The following is a 17,702-nucleotide window of genomic DNA, read 5'->3' on the forward strand; positions in this document are numbered from 1 at the left end:
TTTGTGGGGTTAACTGTAATCATGTGAAACAATACCTCGATATCTAAACAGCTCATATTTTATTCCTTACAAACTCCTTCAATTAACATATCGGATCAACACAAAAGAGCAGAATATGCTTAAAAACTAAAATAGGATTACATAATATATTTATTAATATGGCAAAATATGTAAAAAACAAAAACAAAGGTTCCTTTTATTAAAAGTAATTCCAGAGAAACATTTTAACCGTACATGGTCATCAGGTCCAACAATGAATGACGTGACTTCACAGACTATACACACATGTATTGTCTGTAGCAGGGGGAATGATGGTTGTTGAACCATTGAGGTTTAAAATCCAAAACACATAATGGATCATATCTGGGTGACAACAAAATGTAAGTTCTGAGGATAAACTTCAAGTGCATTTCATTACATAGCAAAATACAAACCAAACTAATAAACACGGACAAAGAAACTGCACACAATGTAGAATGATTCAGTTAAAGCTCACAGTTTCAAGTAAAAGTCTTTTCAGGTTCTGTGAAGAAACTTTGAACTGTTTTAAAGCTGAGAATATTATACTGGATACTGGAATATTTAACTATTTCTGAAGCGTTTCCCATCTGTAGGTGAGAATATTTATAATATACAGAACATTACATTGTTAAGGAAACTTAGTAATTAAAAGCTACTAAATGTGAGCATTATGCCTTATGCATGCATACCGGTTAAACTGTATTTGGATATAAAGTTGTCCAATTTTCTCAAATTTCTAAAAATGTAAATCTGAATCTTAGAGCTACTGTATGTGAGAGTGTGCAACTTAGAAATCAGAGATAGTTAGCTGGTAGGATCTTGTCACGGTTTTCTTCGTACAGTTGCAGCATCTTCTGGAGGTCGTTGTCAGCAGGAATCACCTGCACACACACACATACATAATATATAATTCATAATACAGAGTTGCAGGCCAGCTAATTGCTGCAGGAGACAAAAAAATACAGATTTGAAGGTTGCTGTGACACCAGGACTTGCAATGACATCACATCAGTGGAACCACATTCGGTCAGTAGTAAAGGTCCATCTGTATGTACAAACAATATCCACACGGCCCAAAGTGATCGGTCACTCACCAGAACAGGAGCAGGAAGAGGGGAGGAGTTCTTCTTGATGAGCCAGTCCTCGTACCGCTGGTGGATAGACTCCAGATACTCCTGGTGGACACATGGTACAATGGGACCAATTCACTAAATGATACTCTTCACACTCTCTAAAAACACATTCACTGCCCTTTGAAGTTGGTTGACAGTTTGTTCTGTGAAGGGAGACCATATGTACGTCCTCACCAATGGAATGACTTTCTCCTCCTCTCTGCATCTCTGCTTTAACCTCTCATGGCAGGTCTGAGGAGATGTCTGCAGGTAGACTGGAGCCACAGGAAAAAGCCATAGAACATGAGGTGGTTCACATGAGACAGAGGGAGTTGAGCATACTTTCAGGACTGAATGGTGGGATATCTTTTTGGTACCCATCAGGGATGACTGAAGTTCTTAAAAATTGCTTTGATAATGTTGACTTCTGGGCCATTTCTCTGGATGGTGATCTGCTGTATGATTTGCAATGCTAAAAGACTGTCATTTCTGTCACTGGAATATATTCAATGGCAATCGATTTAGAGAAGAGAACATCATAACATTCATCCAGAATTTGTTCTGGACATGTTTCTTATTATGGAATTATTTCATGGTTGCTAACAAAAAAGATACAAACATGTTCTGTATCACATGTTACCTATCTGCATATTATGCATTAAAAGATGACAGATATATTTCTATTCAGATAGGAAGCTAATAAGCACAAATCAGGTTGTAAATCCACCACCACATCTACAGTAGAACAAGTAAAACATACCATAATGCACTGCTTAATGTTATAGTGTGAGGTGTGTTTTTAAAGCTGCTACAACATCTTTGAAATTCAATAAACATTTATTATATGTGTGTTTCTGTATTCTCACCAATCAGATCAACAGGAATGGAAATGTTAGTTGTGATCCAATCAAACCACTCGCTGAGAACAGCGTAGTCCACCTCAGGCATTTTACCACTGAAATAAACAAACCAAAAATCACAGATTTTGTTATACTGTTTATGATTCCTCGACAGGTCTGGTTTGAGGGCAGTGGCTGAGATGCGTAAAAGGTCACGCGTTACGTTAATGTCGTCGTCAACTCTTAAAAAGATCAGTAACTGGGTTTTCATCCCAGGCTAATGAAAAATAATCAAAAGTCACTCCCCTGTCCCCCAATTGTCTCTTGATATCTGACGATATGTCCTCAATTCTCCATGCCACAGTGTTATGAGCCAGGCAAACATTAATACATTCTTGCTTCTTCTCGGGCAAAGTTTCTACACCATTTTCACAACACAGTCTTTGATCAACGTACCCTCTGTAAAAGGTTAGCTATGTTTAGCTATTAACACTTCGTAACTTGCTTTGGTGATGTTTTCATTTGACTCACAGGCCCGCGTGAAGAATCGCGAAGAGTTGCTTCACTTTCTCAGTACGGTCACTCCCTGTTAGCTTGTCGTATGAGTCAGCATGTTTTTTCTGATAGTGTCTCTTTACATTGAATTCCTTAAACAAGGCAACCGTCTCAAATTAGGCAAAAACAATTGCCTCGATTTTCAGTGAAGAAATATTGTAATTCCCATCGTTCCTGAACGCGGTGTCAACTTTCCTCTTTGTTTGCAGTCGCCATGGTAGCAATGAGCATGGAAGGGTTTACAGCAAAAGCCGTTACAGAGCCAGATAGGGTTTGCACCTAAAACGCAGCATGTGTAAGGTCCCTTAGAGTGGTGCTGCCACCACGCAGTGAAAGGAGGAATTGCATTGTAAAGATTTATTCTGTTTGACAGCGGGTCATAAATAATACATTATAAGACCGAAGCTGCGGGCCGTATGAAATGTGACCACGGGCCGTGATTGGCCCCCGGGCTGGACTTTGGACATGCCTGTTCTAGAAGAATGTAATCTTTTGTGATATAAAAGAAAAAGACAGAAGATTTATATCATATTGCCCACCCCCGCTGGGTGGTTTCCTAGCATAAATCATCTTATCCTGTTGGAATTAAAAGTAGACAAAAAGCTGGAACAGTTCTGAAAGAGAATCCATCAAACCAGCATGAGTTTAACTGAAGTTGTTTGCAGTATGAATCTATTCATCTCTTGTTCTGATCCATGCGTGGAAGTTTGTCAAACCACAGATACCTGCTGAAGAGATTGTCCACAAAGATGTACTTGGCACTGAAGATGGACCTCTCCATCATCCTGACGGGGGCTGACTGGAACCGACAAGAAACTTTAAGTACATGCTGCTGATCTCCAGCTGAGGTCATATTTTTGCTTCACTAGACCACAGCTACCAATGTGTTTGTCAGTGCTGCAGGTTGACATAGTATATAATAACTGGTGAACAATAAGATGGGTGTGTTTCTGGCGAGCAGTACACTTACTATAGCTGACATGTGTCTGTCCAGCATGGTGAGTTGAACATACGTCTGCAGTGTGATGCCCCAGCGCTCAGGATCCTGGTACATCAGAGCCTGCAGGGACAGAAACAAACAGCTAACACAACCAGCAGACATACAGAAACTCAATTCAACTACTGGACAAACAACTGGATGCATTTCCATGAGGTTCTCTTCACACCACTAGTATCTAATAATGAGATTATTAGATACCACAGTAGTTAGTCTGTCTCAAACCACGCAGCCTCCCTTATAGGTCTTTAAATCTTTACTTTTGTTTCATTAAAACCTTAAAACAGCATGATTTGTTATTTTAAACCCCCCCTCCCCCGAGCGGCTATGAAAATCAATATGTAGCCCTTTAATTTTAAAACTCATAATCTTTATAGTTTATTGAGTTTTTTCACATATGTATGCAAACTTACAAATATGCATTATTATTATTATTATTATTATTATTATTATTATTATTATTATTATTATTATATAAATATATACATAGATACAATAATACAATTATTAAACTTAAATTAATATTATTAACTCCCATTACATAAATGTTGATATCATAAGGATATTAATAACAATTATAAAAAATAAAACACCAGACAGGATACATTACAATAGGCACATTTAAAACACCTAAATATTCAACACTTGTATTTCTCTACAGGTGCTTAAATGACCTAAATTACAGATTCTATAATTATCCTTCCCCAGACTTGTTCAACATATAAATTAAATGAGTCAGTCCCTAAGATCATAAATGAATTTAAAAAATAATTGTAGGTCCGACCTGATTAAAAAGCCTGATATCAGGTCAACACAATGACAAAATGATAACAGTGTCATAAACAATACCAGAGGGTTGTGTCCACGGACGTTCCTCCATTTAGAGATGGGTTCTGTGAGGACCTGGAACACAGAGGAGACGACGTTAATGAGCAATAACTTTGCTTACGACGTCCTGTGCTGAAACGCTGGAGTTAACCTGAATGTTAAAGTGAGTGCACACTTGGCCTCTTCAGTTTTCTTTGCATTCTCCTCTTTTCTTACCTTTTTTGCTTCCCTTATTTCAAAAAAGGGAATGGGACTCAAAGTATTCAGGCAAAGGAATGACACACACAAGGTGTACAATGTTGAAATAGTTCCTAACTTTTATTATAAACTTTTAATCCAAAGTCCAACCTTAATTCAAACTTCCCTCATGTCACAACTCTGTTTGGCATCACTGTCACACACTAAGAAGACACAATCTGCTTAGCTTTAAGAGCTTTACTCATTTTAGTTTTTTTCTCAAATTAGTTTTTAAATGTATTAACTGCCTAGCCCCAGAGCCTCTTTCCAGATAAATCCAACAACACAAAGGTAACAGAGTAACTAGGAGCATCGTGAACTGCAACTGTAAAATAGCACATCGTAGATCTATATTTGGACAGTCAGCTTTCTCCATAAAGAGCGGTCAACTCTGGAACACATTAGTAACTGAAATCACATGAATTCCAGATATTAAATCATTCACAACAAATGGTTAAGTGCTGGCTAAAAGAAAACCACAGCTGTACCCCATTTTAACAAAGTTACTGTAAATGACCACGGTGTATTAGTGTATTGCTGTATTAAAGTATGTGTATTATGTGATGTGCCTTTTATTATATTTCTATATTCGTAGTGCATTGGGGTTTTATGAAAGCTGTATATTTAAACTAGGGACAAGAGTTGAAAACTAGCTAGAGCTGTAGACTCTCTGTGCAGCACATCAGTGTCATGCTCTGTATTGGAACAATGTTAAATTGTATCTTCACTATCAAAAAAAAAAATGTAATTTAAAAACTAGAATGGTGCTTCCTTGTGGACATACATGCACACAGATCAACACTTTGTAAAGCTTTGGAGTATAAAGTATAAATAGATTTTTTTGTTACCTCTATATTGCTAGTTTTGCTAAAATACTCCAGACATGTCGTCTTCCCACTGGCAATGTTCCCCTCAATGCAGATCTGAAGACAGAGATATGTTGACACACAAATTATGAAGGAAAAGGACAATACCATGACATGAGGTATGAGCTCAAATTTTAGTATCTGAAGCATGATTAGTATTTAAAATCACTATAAAATAGGTAATAATTGAAAACCTCACTAGAAAATGCAGCCAACATCAGAAGTGTAGATCATTTTCAATTATATACTGTACTGTGAGGAATGATGGGGGGGGGAATAAATCAGATTACAGATCGTAGGGGGGAGACTCACCACTGCTTTCTTATCCACACCATCTCGCACCAGCTTCCCTTGGAAGGAAGACAACATAGTGAGACAAGACTTCACTTCCCACAACTCCCAGTGCTGGCCTCTCAGGTCAGGAGGCTACAGTGAGGTCAGAGGGACAGACATAGGCACAACAAGTACAGTACAATGTGTAAATATTGGAAATACATCTTATGGTGATAGGTTTGTTCTGGGTCTGTATTACAGGGCATTGGATTGTAAATGAAACAATGACTGTGAGGTTAAAAATATTTCAAGGTGTTCCCTAACATTATAAGGCTTATGAGCAGCACCCAGGACGTTTTTGGGCACCACCTAAGAATGTAAAATCAGCAAAAAGCATCAAAACTTACTAAATTACTTTCCCCAGATCTAACAGTTGGGCACCTACTGGACTTCTTTAGCAAGTTGTGTTTATTTATTATCTGCTTCAGCATTTCCAAATTTCTGTATACAGATATGGTAATAATAACAATTTGTTATTATTACCATATCTGTATACAGAAATTTGGAAATGCTGTTATTATTATTGTTATTAACAATAATAATAATAATAATAATAATGGTGCAAAATTATGTAAAATAGCATAACGTTAAGTGAAACACCTTCAAATGTTATTGGAGGAGGATTAGTATGTCACTTATTGGGTTGGTTATTATCTAGTATTAGGGCTCGTCTGAATATCTTTGGGAGACGCCTCAAATAATGAACTGAGAAAAAACCAGAATAAACTAAAACCACAGAAGTTATATTAGGAACAGAAACAAGAAGATCAGATGCCAGCCAGTAGAACAGCCAGTCTGCTCTGGTTCACTAACACTACGCTAAAACATACAATTAGCTTGCAATATTGGCCGGCTAATTCACCCCCTCGTATTATTTTGAATGGCTCCTGGTTGACAGAAACACTTTGAAACGGAAATGGACACAAACACCCTGCTGACTAACACCCTGTTGTGATGAACAGTAACGTGTAATCCTACTGTAAACTGTAACTAGCACCAGAAGGTAGCGCCACTGACCTGTTACGTCCCGCGTGCCGCTGCTTGCTCTGCTGTGGAGCACGAGCAGTGTCCCTCTGTGACATCCGCAGAGTGATGACGGAGCCGCGGCACGTTGAGCACATATAAATCTAACGGACCTGAACAATGACTTCACACTACCACCAGCTACCAACATCGCTCCTATCGGCAGACCTCTTGTGACACGGAAGAAACAGAACTTGCATTTTAATCAGGTAAACAGGAAGAAACAAGATTTTCTTTTTCAGGTGTATTGGCGGTTGGCAAACAACGATTTGGTGCATTACCGCCATCAACTGGTATGGAGTGTGGATCACAATGGCTAGTAGCCTATTTACAATATAACAAAAACTGTATTTTTTATCTTTGTGAGGTTTTGAGTCAGTGTTTCAAAGCTCCTGTGCCAGCAGCAGAAGGGAGAGGCCTCTGGCGTGGGGACAGGGGACTGCTGGTCTTGCTGCCTTTCAGCCTAGGATTTCATATTGTGTTGTTCCTATGTCTTCATGTTGTTTCAAAGGCGTCTTCTGTGGTTGATTTGGATCAGAGGGTGAGTTTTGTTGCCTAGGGGTGGGGAGTACATCTTGTTACATGTCTTTGTATATTAAAGGATCGCATGGATTTATGCCCGGGCAAAAAAACTTCTCAGACTCAAAAGTTGTGAAACACTGTTTTTTTGGCAGAAATATTGTTTGCAGAGTTTGACAACATCATCCCAGTATTAAACTAATCATGCTTTTAATGAATGCATTGGTTGGCTGCATTGCATATTGTATGTTCTGGGTAGGATGACAGATTAATAAGCAGACATGCTTTTTATGATTGGATGTAGCTTTTCATACTTTGCAGTAAAAGTGGCTCTCCTATAGATAGTGTGAAAACACGTGACAAAGCTGTGTGACGTATGCGTGCGACGCCATGTTGGATGATATACAAATCAACAATGGCGTCTAAAACGAACAGCAATACAACTCCGACTTAGTGTTATTACCACAATTATACACTGCGCACATGATTGGCATTTTCTTCCAATCTTAGACGTTTAAATACAAAGAAAATTACGAAGTGTTGCAGCAACTCACATGTGAACGGGCGCCGTCTTGGTCGACCACTGTATCTCGAGCTCTTTGAGAGTGATTTACACGGGCATGGACGAGCACCCTGTCATCTTTCACTGGTTTGGTAAGAAGACTACCAACCCAGCCAGAAACAAAGAAATTATGAGCATCTAAGCTCTTGTATGCCTTCATTTGTGCGTTGGTTGCCCACAACGTTTGTAGCACAAGGTAGTTCACAATATCCGGATATTCAATCGGTGGTAATGACTCTAAATCCTCAATATAATCCGACGGCTTTAGCGTGTCAAGGCCACAAATTTGGACTTTTTCTCTGAATCTTGCCTTTGCAGAGGACTCGAAAGAGTCAAAATACTTTGAAGAAGTCAGAGTTCTATTGTTGTTGTTGTTCGCTTTAGACGCCATTGTTGAGTTGTATACCAACCAACATGGCGTCGCACGCATACCTCACACAGTTTTGTCACGTGTTTGCACACGAACAATACCGCGAAGGCTGAACCGAGCAGTCTACGAAATGTGACGGTTCGGTCTACGGGGGACTTCCTGGTACGTCACCAGTTGTTCACGCCCTACATTTTGCCGCTCCCGTCTCCTAGCAACTCTCTGAAGTTATCAAGCGCAGTTCACGGCTTACTTTAACATTTCCCCAGAGAACGGAACCAGAGATAATACTTTTTTTTTGTCAATCATTATTGAAGATATGCTTTATCACCGGCGATAATTTATTTTAGACAGTGGAGGGGCATCTCATACACTCTGGAGACCCCCCCCACATGCTCTCCCTGAGGTTTCTTCCATTTTTTCCCCTTTAATTTTGGGGTTTCTTTTAGGAAATGTTTCCTTGTGCGATCCGAGGGTCTAAGGACAGAGGATGTCGTAACCTGTACAGTCTGTAAAGCACACTGAGAAAAATGTATAATTTGTGATATTGGGCTATACAAATAAATTTGATTTGATTTGATTTGATGATGCATCAGGAGACACCAGGGGCTTTATTGTGGCAGCCCATCCAAGTCCAGCAGCAAACTTTATCTGTATATACTGTAAATGGTATATTGTTTTATAATATTTATAATAATCATTCAATCATTTTCTTTGTTCGATCATTCATTTCCATTCATTGATAGGTAGTTTTATAAATTAAATAATCCCTTTTCTAAATCAATAAATCATATGTACAAAATAAATCCTTCTTGAACCTTGAAATCATTTAAGTTTTAATTACTTTTCATTTATAGTTCATATGAATTAAATGAACAATATATTCATCATTATATATATTATTTATTTCAATTAATTTACATTTCATTTGTCAACAAGTTTCTCCAGCAGAGAAGAGTCTGTCCATCATCTCTTATGCCTCAGTCTCCTTCTCCCTAAAACAAAACAAAACAAAATGTTAGAGCAAGTTTATTACACCACTAAACAAAAGAGATTAAGTTGCAAAATAAGTACACATATTATAAATAATAAAATATGTATAATAAATCCGAACGATTGCACTGGACTTTTTAAGAAAATCAAGCAGGTAATATGAAGTATACATAATCGCCAATATCTATGCAAAATATAAATCAACATTTACAACTCTTAGGTTTGAAAGTTATGGTCTTAAAAGTTCTACTTTAAAAGGCTAATTTAGGCCAAGCAGCCGCTCCTAACAGCTGCTGAGCAGCTAGCTTAACTAGCATCGGCACTAACGTCCCGTAACTTAACCGTCATTTTAGCGAAAATTTTATGTTTTAAGGTCCTTTGATTTTATAACATTTGTATCGTTAGCTATTCGAGCGAGTTTAAACCCAATACTTACATTTAAAAGTATATCCATTTGCCGCTACTGCTGGGTCGAGGGGTGCCATTTTTCGTCAGAATTTTTTTATCTGGGCGCGCAATGAATCTTGGGATACCTGAGGCCGTGAAGGATACATCAGATGTATCCTGCAAATGTGGCAAAAGAAGACCGCATTTGAAGGAGTCGACGAAATGGGACACCCCTGTCTCGGCCGCTGTGATGTAATCGGTCTACAAATACAGCCTGCGCATGCTGCAGCCCATGAATTGAGACACAGCCAATATGTTCCCCTTTCTTCCTAAGTGTCCACCCCAATGTTGAAACTAGTAAATTAAAACCGCCTTTGCCTTGGATACATGTTTGTTCTCACTAAATAATGATCAGAGTTTGCACAGTGGTTTACCAGTTTGTTTTACTGCCTGTAAGTCAAGGCTGGCCTCAGTCAGTTAGGGCCTGAGGTGAGATAAATTATTCACCTGTTCATGAGTAACTAAACTAAACATTGTTTGAGTGTGAAACAACAATCCAGCCTATAGCCTAGCTAAATCTGGAAGATAATGGTAATGCGTCTTAATGCTGTGTGCACACTGTCAAGAGGAAGAAAGTAGTGGATTTCTTTTTAATATATATTTTTAAATATTATCTTTATGAAAGCTGTCAAAGTAATGGAGTTACACACTCCGGGGCAGTAGGTGGCGGCATGCACCTTCAACGTTTGTAAAAACAAAAAACAAAGAAGAAGAAAAACTGAGAGCGCAGCACGAAGTGACAGCAGAGTGATACAGTTCGCTAGAATGGCAGCAAGCCCAGAGTCAAAACTCCAGCTGGTCCAGAGACACATCCGAGCTTTTCCAGACTATCCAAAGAAAGGCATCCTGTTCAGGTGAGAGTGTGTTTAAAGCTTTCTCTGCGTTAGGGGTTCATACGGGGTCCGTCTCTTCCAAGCTACGGCTTCCCGTATGTCAGTCAGGCAGAGCATGAAGAGCTCGTCATTAATGAAGGCTCCGCATGCTCCCCACAGCTGGTGAAGGAAGGAGCCCCGAACAGCACAGGTTACTTACCGCACGTGTGGTTCACCCGTTGCCGACAGACGACAGATAGTTGTGCGGGTTGATAAAAAATAATAAAAAGATTTCTCAAAAAGTAAAATATACCGTTCTGAAGCGGTGTCTAATGGCATTTCTGTTTTATCTTCCTCTGTGTCTACCCGTCCACCTGCAGGCTACATTGTTTGTTCTCGCCAAAGAATGAACCGCGTTAGTAAAGTTGCTTTACCTGTTCGCTGCAGCTACCTGTAAGTGAGGGTCAGTTAGGGCCTGAGGTGTAATAGATGAACACTCCCGCTTTCCCCCCTTTCTCATCTCAACCACAGAATACAGAATAAATGTAATGAGATAAAAAGTAAAAGTAACGTCATCACCAGAAGCGTGCTGTACCTTGCTGAACTTTTACATTCCAGTACTGTTTCTTTCTGAAACTAAGGCCTTTGTTTAGTGCTGAAGATTTGTTAATTAGTTGATCAGCAGAACACTAAATGACAAACATTTTGATGATTGATGAATTAAGTCATTCAATTTGGAGAAATACCAACCATTCTCTTGCTCCAGTTTGACAATGTGTAGGTTTTCTCTCTTATATTACTGTAAATGTAGATATGGACAAAAGTATTGGGCCACCTCCACATTACACATACAGGAGCTTTTATGACATCCCATTCCAAATTCATAGGCATTAATAAGAAGTTGGTCCCCGTTTGCAGCTATAACAGCGTCCACTCTTCTGGAAGGCTTTCTACAACATTTTGCAGCGTGTCCGTGGGAATGTTTGCCCGTTCATCCAGAAGAGCATCAGTGAGGTCAGACACTGATGTTGGACGAGAGTGCCTGGCTCGCAATCTCCGTTCTAGTTCATCCCAAAGGTGTTGAATGGGGTTGAGGTCAGAGCTCTGTGCAGGCCAGTCAAGTTCTTCCACACCAAACTCATCACACCGTGTCTTTATGGACCTTGCTTTGTGCACTGGGGCAGAGTCATGCTGGAACAGAGAAGGTTCTTCCCCAAACTGTTTCCACAAAGTTGGATGCATAGAATTGTCCAAAAATATCTTACTTAAGATGGTAAGATGAAGCATTAAGATGTTGTTGCTGATATTAATGCCAGAGCTGGTTTGGAACTCTGCAGTTATTGAGTCATCAGAGCTTTGATGACTTTTACACACATGCGCCTCAGCACTCGGCAACCCCGCTATATACTGTACATGTAATTCCTAAAAAGTTTTAGTTACTAGCTCAATCAGGTGTGCTGATAGAAGATTACATCATAGGAAGCAGAAGTTCATAAACAACTTCTAGGGAATGTGTTCTCCCCTTATAAATGTGTTTCATAGTGATAACCATGTACAGATATTAATGTAATGTGTGAATGCTGCAGGGATATCTGTCCAATCCTGAAGGATCCAGCTGCTCTGACAGCAGTGACCGACCTATTTGAAGAACATGTAAGGAAGAATCACCAGCAGGTTGATCTGATCGTAGGTAAGAAACCAAAGCAAAGCACCTTTTGAATGTAAGCTAGTACTCTTTACTTTACGAGTCTTAAAGGAGCAGGCTTAGGAGAGTGGTGACTGTACCTTTTTATAAAGTACCAGCCAGCCCACCGTTTGAGAAGTGTAAAAATAGTTTTGGTTCTTTATGAAACTGCATTCAATTATCCACACTACCATACTGTTAAGTATGCCAAAAATAATGTGTCCCAAATGCAGCATGCCAAAAATACCAAGATGTCCTACTGCATCCAGTCACATTTTGCAGCTAGCATGCTTTTCTGGCTGTTCTGACCCAGAAGCCCAGGGGATATATGAGCAAGAGGGTCAAAGTTCAAGGCAACATGTTCGGAAAAAGTACTATGTCCCAATTATGAAACTTTCTAGGTTATTAAATGGAAACGCTGAAATCTGTAGATGGACTTCAGGGTTGCTGTCCATAAGCAGAAACCAACAAAACTCTTGAAGGAGGGTGTATTCATTTTCTATCTACTGTATATCCAGTCCTAATGTACCTTTTTATAAAGTACCAGCCAGCCCACCGTTTGAGAAGTGTAAAAATAGTTTTGGTTCTTTATGAAACTGCATTCAATTATCCACACTACCATACTGTTAAGTATGCCAAAAATAATGTGTCCCAAATGCAGCATGCCAAAAATACCAAGATGTCCTACTGCATCCAGTCACATTTTGCAGCTAGCATGCTTTTCTGGCTGTTCTGACCCAGAAGCCCAGGGGATATATGAGCAAGAGGGTCAAAGTTCAAGGCAACATGTTCGGAAAAAGTACTATGTCCCAATTATGAAACTTTCTAGGTTATTAAATGGAAACGCTGAAATCTGTAGATGGACTTCAGGGTTGCTGTCCATAAGCAGAAACCAACAAAACTCTTGAAGGAGGGTGTATTCATTTTCTATCTACTGTATATCCAGTCCTAATAAGTCTTTCTAATGCATATGGTGCCACATATATTTCTGACAGGTTTAGATGCTCGTGGTTTCCTGTTTGGTCCTCTGCTCGCCCAGCGGCTAGGTGTTGGCTTTGTCCTGGTTAGAAAGAAAGGCAAACTGCCTGGAACCACTATATCTGTGTCATATGATTTGGAGTACGGCAAGGTAAGCAACGCACACACGCATGCACGCACATGTTCATTAATGAACATACAGTAATGCAGTACAGCATATTAGCAAACATAAATCTAATTGATTAGATCTTCTAGTCCAGGGGTCACTAACAGGCGGACCACGGTCCGAGTCCGGACCCAGACGCCGACCTACCCTATAATAAATAATTGAGGGATTTTCAATTTTGACGTGGCGCTTTTATTTTAACCGGCGCAGTTTTTCTCGTTCTTACGGCACTGGTTTAGCGGTTCAGGAAACTCACAGACCAATTACATGCAAGTTAAGACATGTCACGTGATGCTACTCAGCCAATCAAATCTGTGCATTCCAGGTGGCAAACATAGAGACTGAATACAGACCGATGAGAGGCGAGTGACAGACGAGTTAGCGAGGGAGGGAGAGAAGACGGAGAAAGGGAGAGAAAAGGGAGAGAAACACTGAAGAAGAGACGAGTGAGCGGCAGACGGGGAGAGAAATATAAATACTCATGGCACAGAAAATAAGCACTCGGAGCACAATATGATTTTGATTTGTGACAAAATAATAAATAAATAATAATAAATAGGCCACCTGTCAGCATCATCAGCCACAGAGAACAGTTTAACCCAGGATGTACTAGCCTGGGTTAAACTGTTCAATTGTTAAGATGTGTTGAGACCGATTTATTCTAACATTGGTTGAGACAGTTAAAGGGAAACTCAAGCTGCTGCTACACTTTATTTAATTTTTCTAAGATTAAGCACTTTATTTTAAGATGCACAATTTTTCAAAAGCTATTTTATTTATTTTCTCAATTGTATTTTTAAATGCAGCCCGAGAAGAACCCTATACATATCTACAGTATTATATATATATCTGTTCAATGTTAAGTGACAATAAATATTGTCTAAAGGTTTTTAAATTGTACTTTCTTTATTAGATTTGACAGTCAGTTGTTGATGACGTGCAGACTAGGCTGCTTCAATATATATCACACTAATTCATAACGCACGTTGGACATTATGATGCTCACGGAAATTTTCTCTAACTGGAACTCTTAGAATTTTAGATGAATACTCCTGATCTAGTCTCTGGGTTGACGAGCATGTTCCCTAAAATGTTGGCCTGGTCGTTTAAAGTGCTGTTGTTGTTGTTATTATTATTATAACCATCTGCAGCCTACACAAAGTTTACTTTAAGTAACACCAGATTGAACATGTGTACATGCACTCTCCCACTGCAGTGCATTACACAGTGAATATGTTTATTGTTTTGTGGCCAGTTTGTGTGATATAGTAACTTGCAATAAATAGTTTCTTACATACTACCTTGTAAGATCAGTTGGCAAGACCACCGACACAATGAACCCCCACTTAGCCACAAATACAGGATTGCTTCTCTTTACTGCACTGCTCTGCTGAACAATCTGCAGTCTGATGAACAGTATGTTCAAGAGTCTTGCTTGTGTTCCTCTAGGCGGAAGCAGAGATCCAGGAGGATGCAGTCGCTCCAGGACAGAAGGTTCTTATCATTGATGACCTTTTGGCTACTGGAGGTGAGGATCTGTTTCGATCTGCTTAATAACCGTCATGTGAATCACCAGATTCAGTCGGACTTCTGTTGCAAACAAATAACGGTAAAAAAGTCAAACATTGGTCCTTACTGACACTTTATCCTTCCGTTTTTATCAATGAGAGGATACTGCTGACATTATGGATTTATATTGACTGTCATCAGCTTACAAGACTGCATCAATGGCCAGACTTTAGCCCCTGGGGTCCATGGCTTTAGTCAGCTGTGGAGCATTTATATACGTGTAGCGATAACACTTCTGCAAATGCTGCACTTGTGTATCCGCGCTTCCCTCTCCTCTCCTCTAGAAGCCTCCTCCATCCTCGAGTCCTCGACTCCTCTGAGGGCAATTGAGGAATTGGGACGTCTTTCAAAGTGGTGGTCTCGATCGATCTCCAGGTCAAGTGATCGAGGATGGAGGAAGAATATCGGAGTAAACCCACAGTCCCCCAGCCCCTCTGTGGGCAGCTTAAACAGAGTTTTGCTGATGTGAAATAAACCCAGTCACTCCTGGCAGTAAAATTACCAGAAAGATTACGATAGTTTTAACTGTTTCATGAATGAATCCATTTTAGTGAAGGACGGGTGCGAGCATGCTAGACCTTAATAACTATTGGCTTTTGATATGGCTGGGTGAGAGCTGGGCCCCGTTTCAGAAAGTGGATATCAGAGTGCACCCTGGTTGGTTTGTTGCTCAGGACTGTCTGAAGTTACCTCATTTATGCAGTCAGTAATTTCTTTGAACAGTGTTTATCCCTCACAGGAAAATATTACACAGCATCAAGTCCCCCTCAGCTCAGCACAACCTGCATGTTCTTTGTGCGAGTGGAAGTTGTTCCACTCGCACAAGAACTTCTTTTTATATTGTGACTCAGTGCAGTCTAAATGTTTTGAATCGAATGCTTTTAATATCAAGGACCGTCAGGCCGAAGTTCGCCTTGTGAAATCTACTTGCATAGTGTGGCCAAAAGAAGGGGTACAGGAAACATCAAGAGTACGGTTGTAGAGCTTTGTGTAAAGCTGCAAAAGTAGTGAAAGCGGCTAATAATAATATTTTTAATTTAACCTCTGTACAATGCCATGTCACACAGAAGAAACTGAAACAAGATACTAATGCATGTGCCACTCCAAAGTGTGTACTGGCCCCTGCCTGGTGGCTCTGGTAAAGATTGTCTGGCTCTGCCACTTTAATTTTTTAAGTGTCTTCTTTCTGATGCGTCTGATGAGATTATTTGATTTAGATGACACTTGAATGATCTTAATGGGAAAATCATGTGATCCAAATAGGACTATTTTTGAGCCAGTAAACTATTGTTGAAGGACAGCAAGTCTACTCCTAAACAGTTGACTCATGGCACTAAGGAAGGGACCTAAACAAAGTGTAAAGTGTCAAACTGGAAGTGAAGAAATGTTTAATTAAACAAATATTTAAACCGATAATATAAGGATGCATTTAAATGATTATTATATATATATATATATATATATATATATATATATATATATATCTATATCTCATTTAAATGTCAATTAACAATTCTGTTTCTCTATTCTTTAAGTGATCAATTAATAATTAGCTTTTAAAATACTACTTGTTGGTCATTCTTAGGCCACACAGTAGGAACTATTTTGTATTTTAAAGTGCGTGTGTGTTTTGTAGGGACATTGTATGCAGCCTGTGAGCTGCTGGGGAAGCAGCAGGCTGATATTCTGGGCTGCATGGTGGTCATCGAGCTCAAAGAGATGAACGGCATCGACAAACTGAAATCCCACAACGTGTTCTCGCTGGTTCAGTACTGAGGACCGCTGCAGCCCCCACACAGGAAACAAGTCAAGGATCAAGTATAGTCATTGTACAACTCAGGGCTGCGCATGAAAGTGCAGTTGCAGACTGCGTCAGACTTTTACAACAAGGCCGGTGCTTCACCAGCACCGAACAAGAAGCCTCTTCAGTTCACTCACATTTTTTTACGGCTTCTGTCATTTCTATCACATAACGTTTTATAATTTCAGTTGAAAGTTTTGTCAATTCATAAATGTTGGTTCCCTGGTTGCAAGAGCTGGAGCCTGACCATGCATGCTTTGGGTTTATGATGGAGAGTTTGGTTTCCACAGAATGTCTAGAGTTTCTTTCACCTAATGCATGCTGGGATCGGTCCCTGCAGGAGGAGTCTGTTGTAGAAGATGGGTGGATTAACATTGTTTAGACACATCGTCATATTAAATATAACGGTTTCCTGTAGCTTGTTTGTAATTTAGGTTTATTCCATGTAATGTTTTTTTCTTTTGCAGGATTCAAAGGGTCTTAAAGTCTTTGTTTGTCCTAAAAGTGTGTATTTGATGAATGTATGAGGTATCCAATGATGGCCTTCTTTGACTGTTTAGAAACTTCAGCTATTCTTCCCACCACTTGTAACTTTTCAATAGTAAAAAGCCAAATTAAAGTGAAGCAAAGGCCAAATGAAATAACAATAAATGCTCAGGTTCTTTTTTTGTGGAGTCCAAAGTGGTAATGCAGATTGTTCTCTTTAAAGCTTTACTGTTGTAGTGAGCAGTGTTCTCTTTACTAATGCAGCGTTCCTCTGGTCAGCATGTCATCAACACTTTAGTCCTCACTGTGTAACTTCCTGTGTGCTTTTGTTTGAACATGTTAATCTAATTATTCTATAAGAAATTACATTCTCTCATTGATATTATTATTATTATTATTATTGTACTTTTTATAGTACTGGTACTTTTTTTCTTTAAAAAATATCATACAATGCACTTACCTAAAATGTATCAAACGAAAATGAAACTACTACAGCCATGCTCAGGA

General features: G+C 39.3%; 2 protein-coding genes across 3 annotated transcripts; one reads left to right on the forward strand and one right to left on the reverse strand.

Annotated features, from left to right (window-relative positions):
• Positions 1–42: 42 nt before the first annotated feature.
• On the reverse strand, positions 43–7,057 carry tk2 (thymidine kinase 2). 2 transcript variants are annotated; one of them, XM_029450441.1, is made up of 10 exons: positions 6,806–7,057; positions 5,768–5,805; positions 5,438–5,512; positions 4,374–4,427; positions 3,498–3,587; positions 3,253–3,326; positions 2,000–2,088; positions 1,329–1,408; positions 1,116–1,196; positions 43–902 (listed from the first exon to the last, which is right to left on the reverse strand). In XM_029450441.1, the coding sequence occupies exons 1-10, from the start codon at positions 6,960–6,962 to the stop codon at positions 816–818; spliced, it is 825 nt and encodes a 274-aa protein (XP_029306301.1). In that variant the 5' UTR covers positions 6,963–7,057; the 3' UTR covers positions 43–815. The 2 variants fall into 2 exon arrangements, with proteins under 2 accessions (XP_029306301.1, XP_029306302.1); XM_029450442.1 differs by having other exon boundaries at positions 5,768–5,881; positions 6,806–6,944.
• A 3,284-nt stretch (positions 7,058–10,341) lies between these two features.
• On the forward strand, positions 10,342–17,587 carry aprt (adenine phosphoribosyltransferase). Its single transcript, XM_029450460.1, has 5 exons — positions 10,342–10,553; positions 12,098–12,201; positions 13,191–13,324; positions 14,789–14,867; positions 16,545–17,587. The coding sequence occupies exons 1-5, from the start codon at positions 10,465–10,467 to the stop codon at positions 16,682–16,684; spliced, it is 546 nt and encodes a 181-aa protein (XP_029306320.1). The 5' UTR covers positions 10,342–10,464; the 3' UTR covers positions 16,685–17,587.
• The last annotated feature ends 115 nt before the right edge of the window (positions 17,588–17,702 follow it).

The sequence above is a fragment of the Cottoperca gobio genome, chromosome 15 (genome assembly GCF_900634415.1).
Source record: "Cottoperca gobio chromosome 15, fCotGob3.1, whole genome shotgun sequence".
NCBI classification, from domain to species: Eukaryota; Metazoa; Chordata; class Actinopteri; order Perciformes; family Bovichtidae; genus Cottoperca; species Cottoperca gobio.

Excerpts from the sequence above, each read along its gene's own strand:
- tk2 (XM_029450441.1), bottom strand. The coding sequence starts at position 6,962 with ATGTTGGTAGCTGGTGGTAGTGTGAAGTCATTGTTCAGGTCCGTTAGA. Across the intron at positions 5,806-6,805 it reads CGGCACGCGGGACGTAACAG|GGAAGCTGGTGCGAGATGGT; the intron begins GTCAGTGGCGCT and ends CTTCCTTCCAAG. Across the intron at positions 3,327-3,497 it reads ACAGACACATGTCAGCTATA|TCAGCCCCCGTCAGGATGAT; the intron begins GTAAGTGTACTG and ends TGTCGGTTCCAG.
- aprt (XM_029450460.1), top strand. The coding sequence starts at position 10,465 with ATGGCAGCAAGCCCAGAGTCAAAACTCCAGCTGGTCCAGAGACACATC. Across the intron at positions 12,202-13,190 it reads GCAGGTTGATCTGATCGTAG|GTTTAGATGCTCGTGGTTTC; the intron begins GTAAGAAACCAA and ends TATTTCTGACAG. Across the intron at positions 13,325-14,788 it reads ATGATTTGGAGTACGGCAAG|GCGGAAGCAGAGATCCAGGA; the intron begins GTAAGCAACGCA and ends GTGTTCCTCTAG.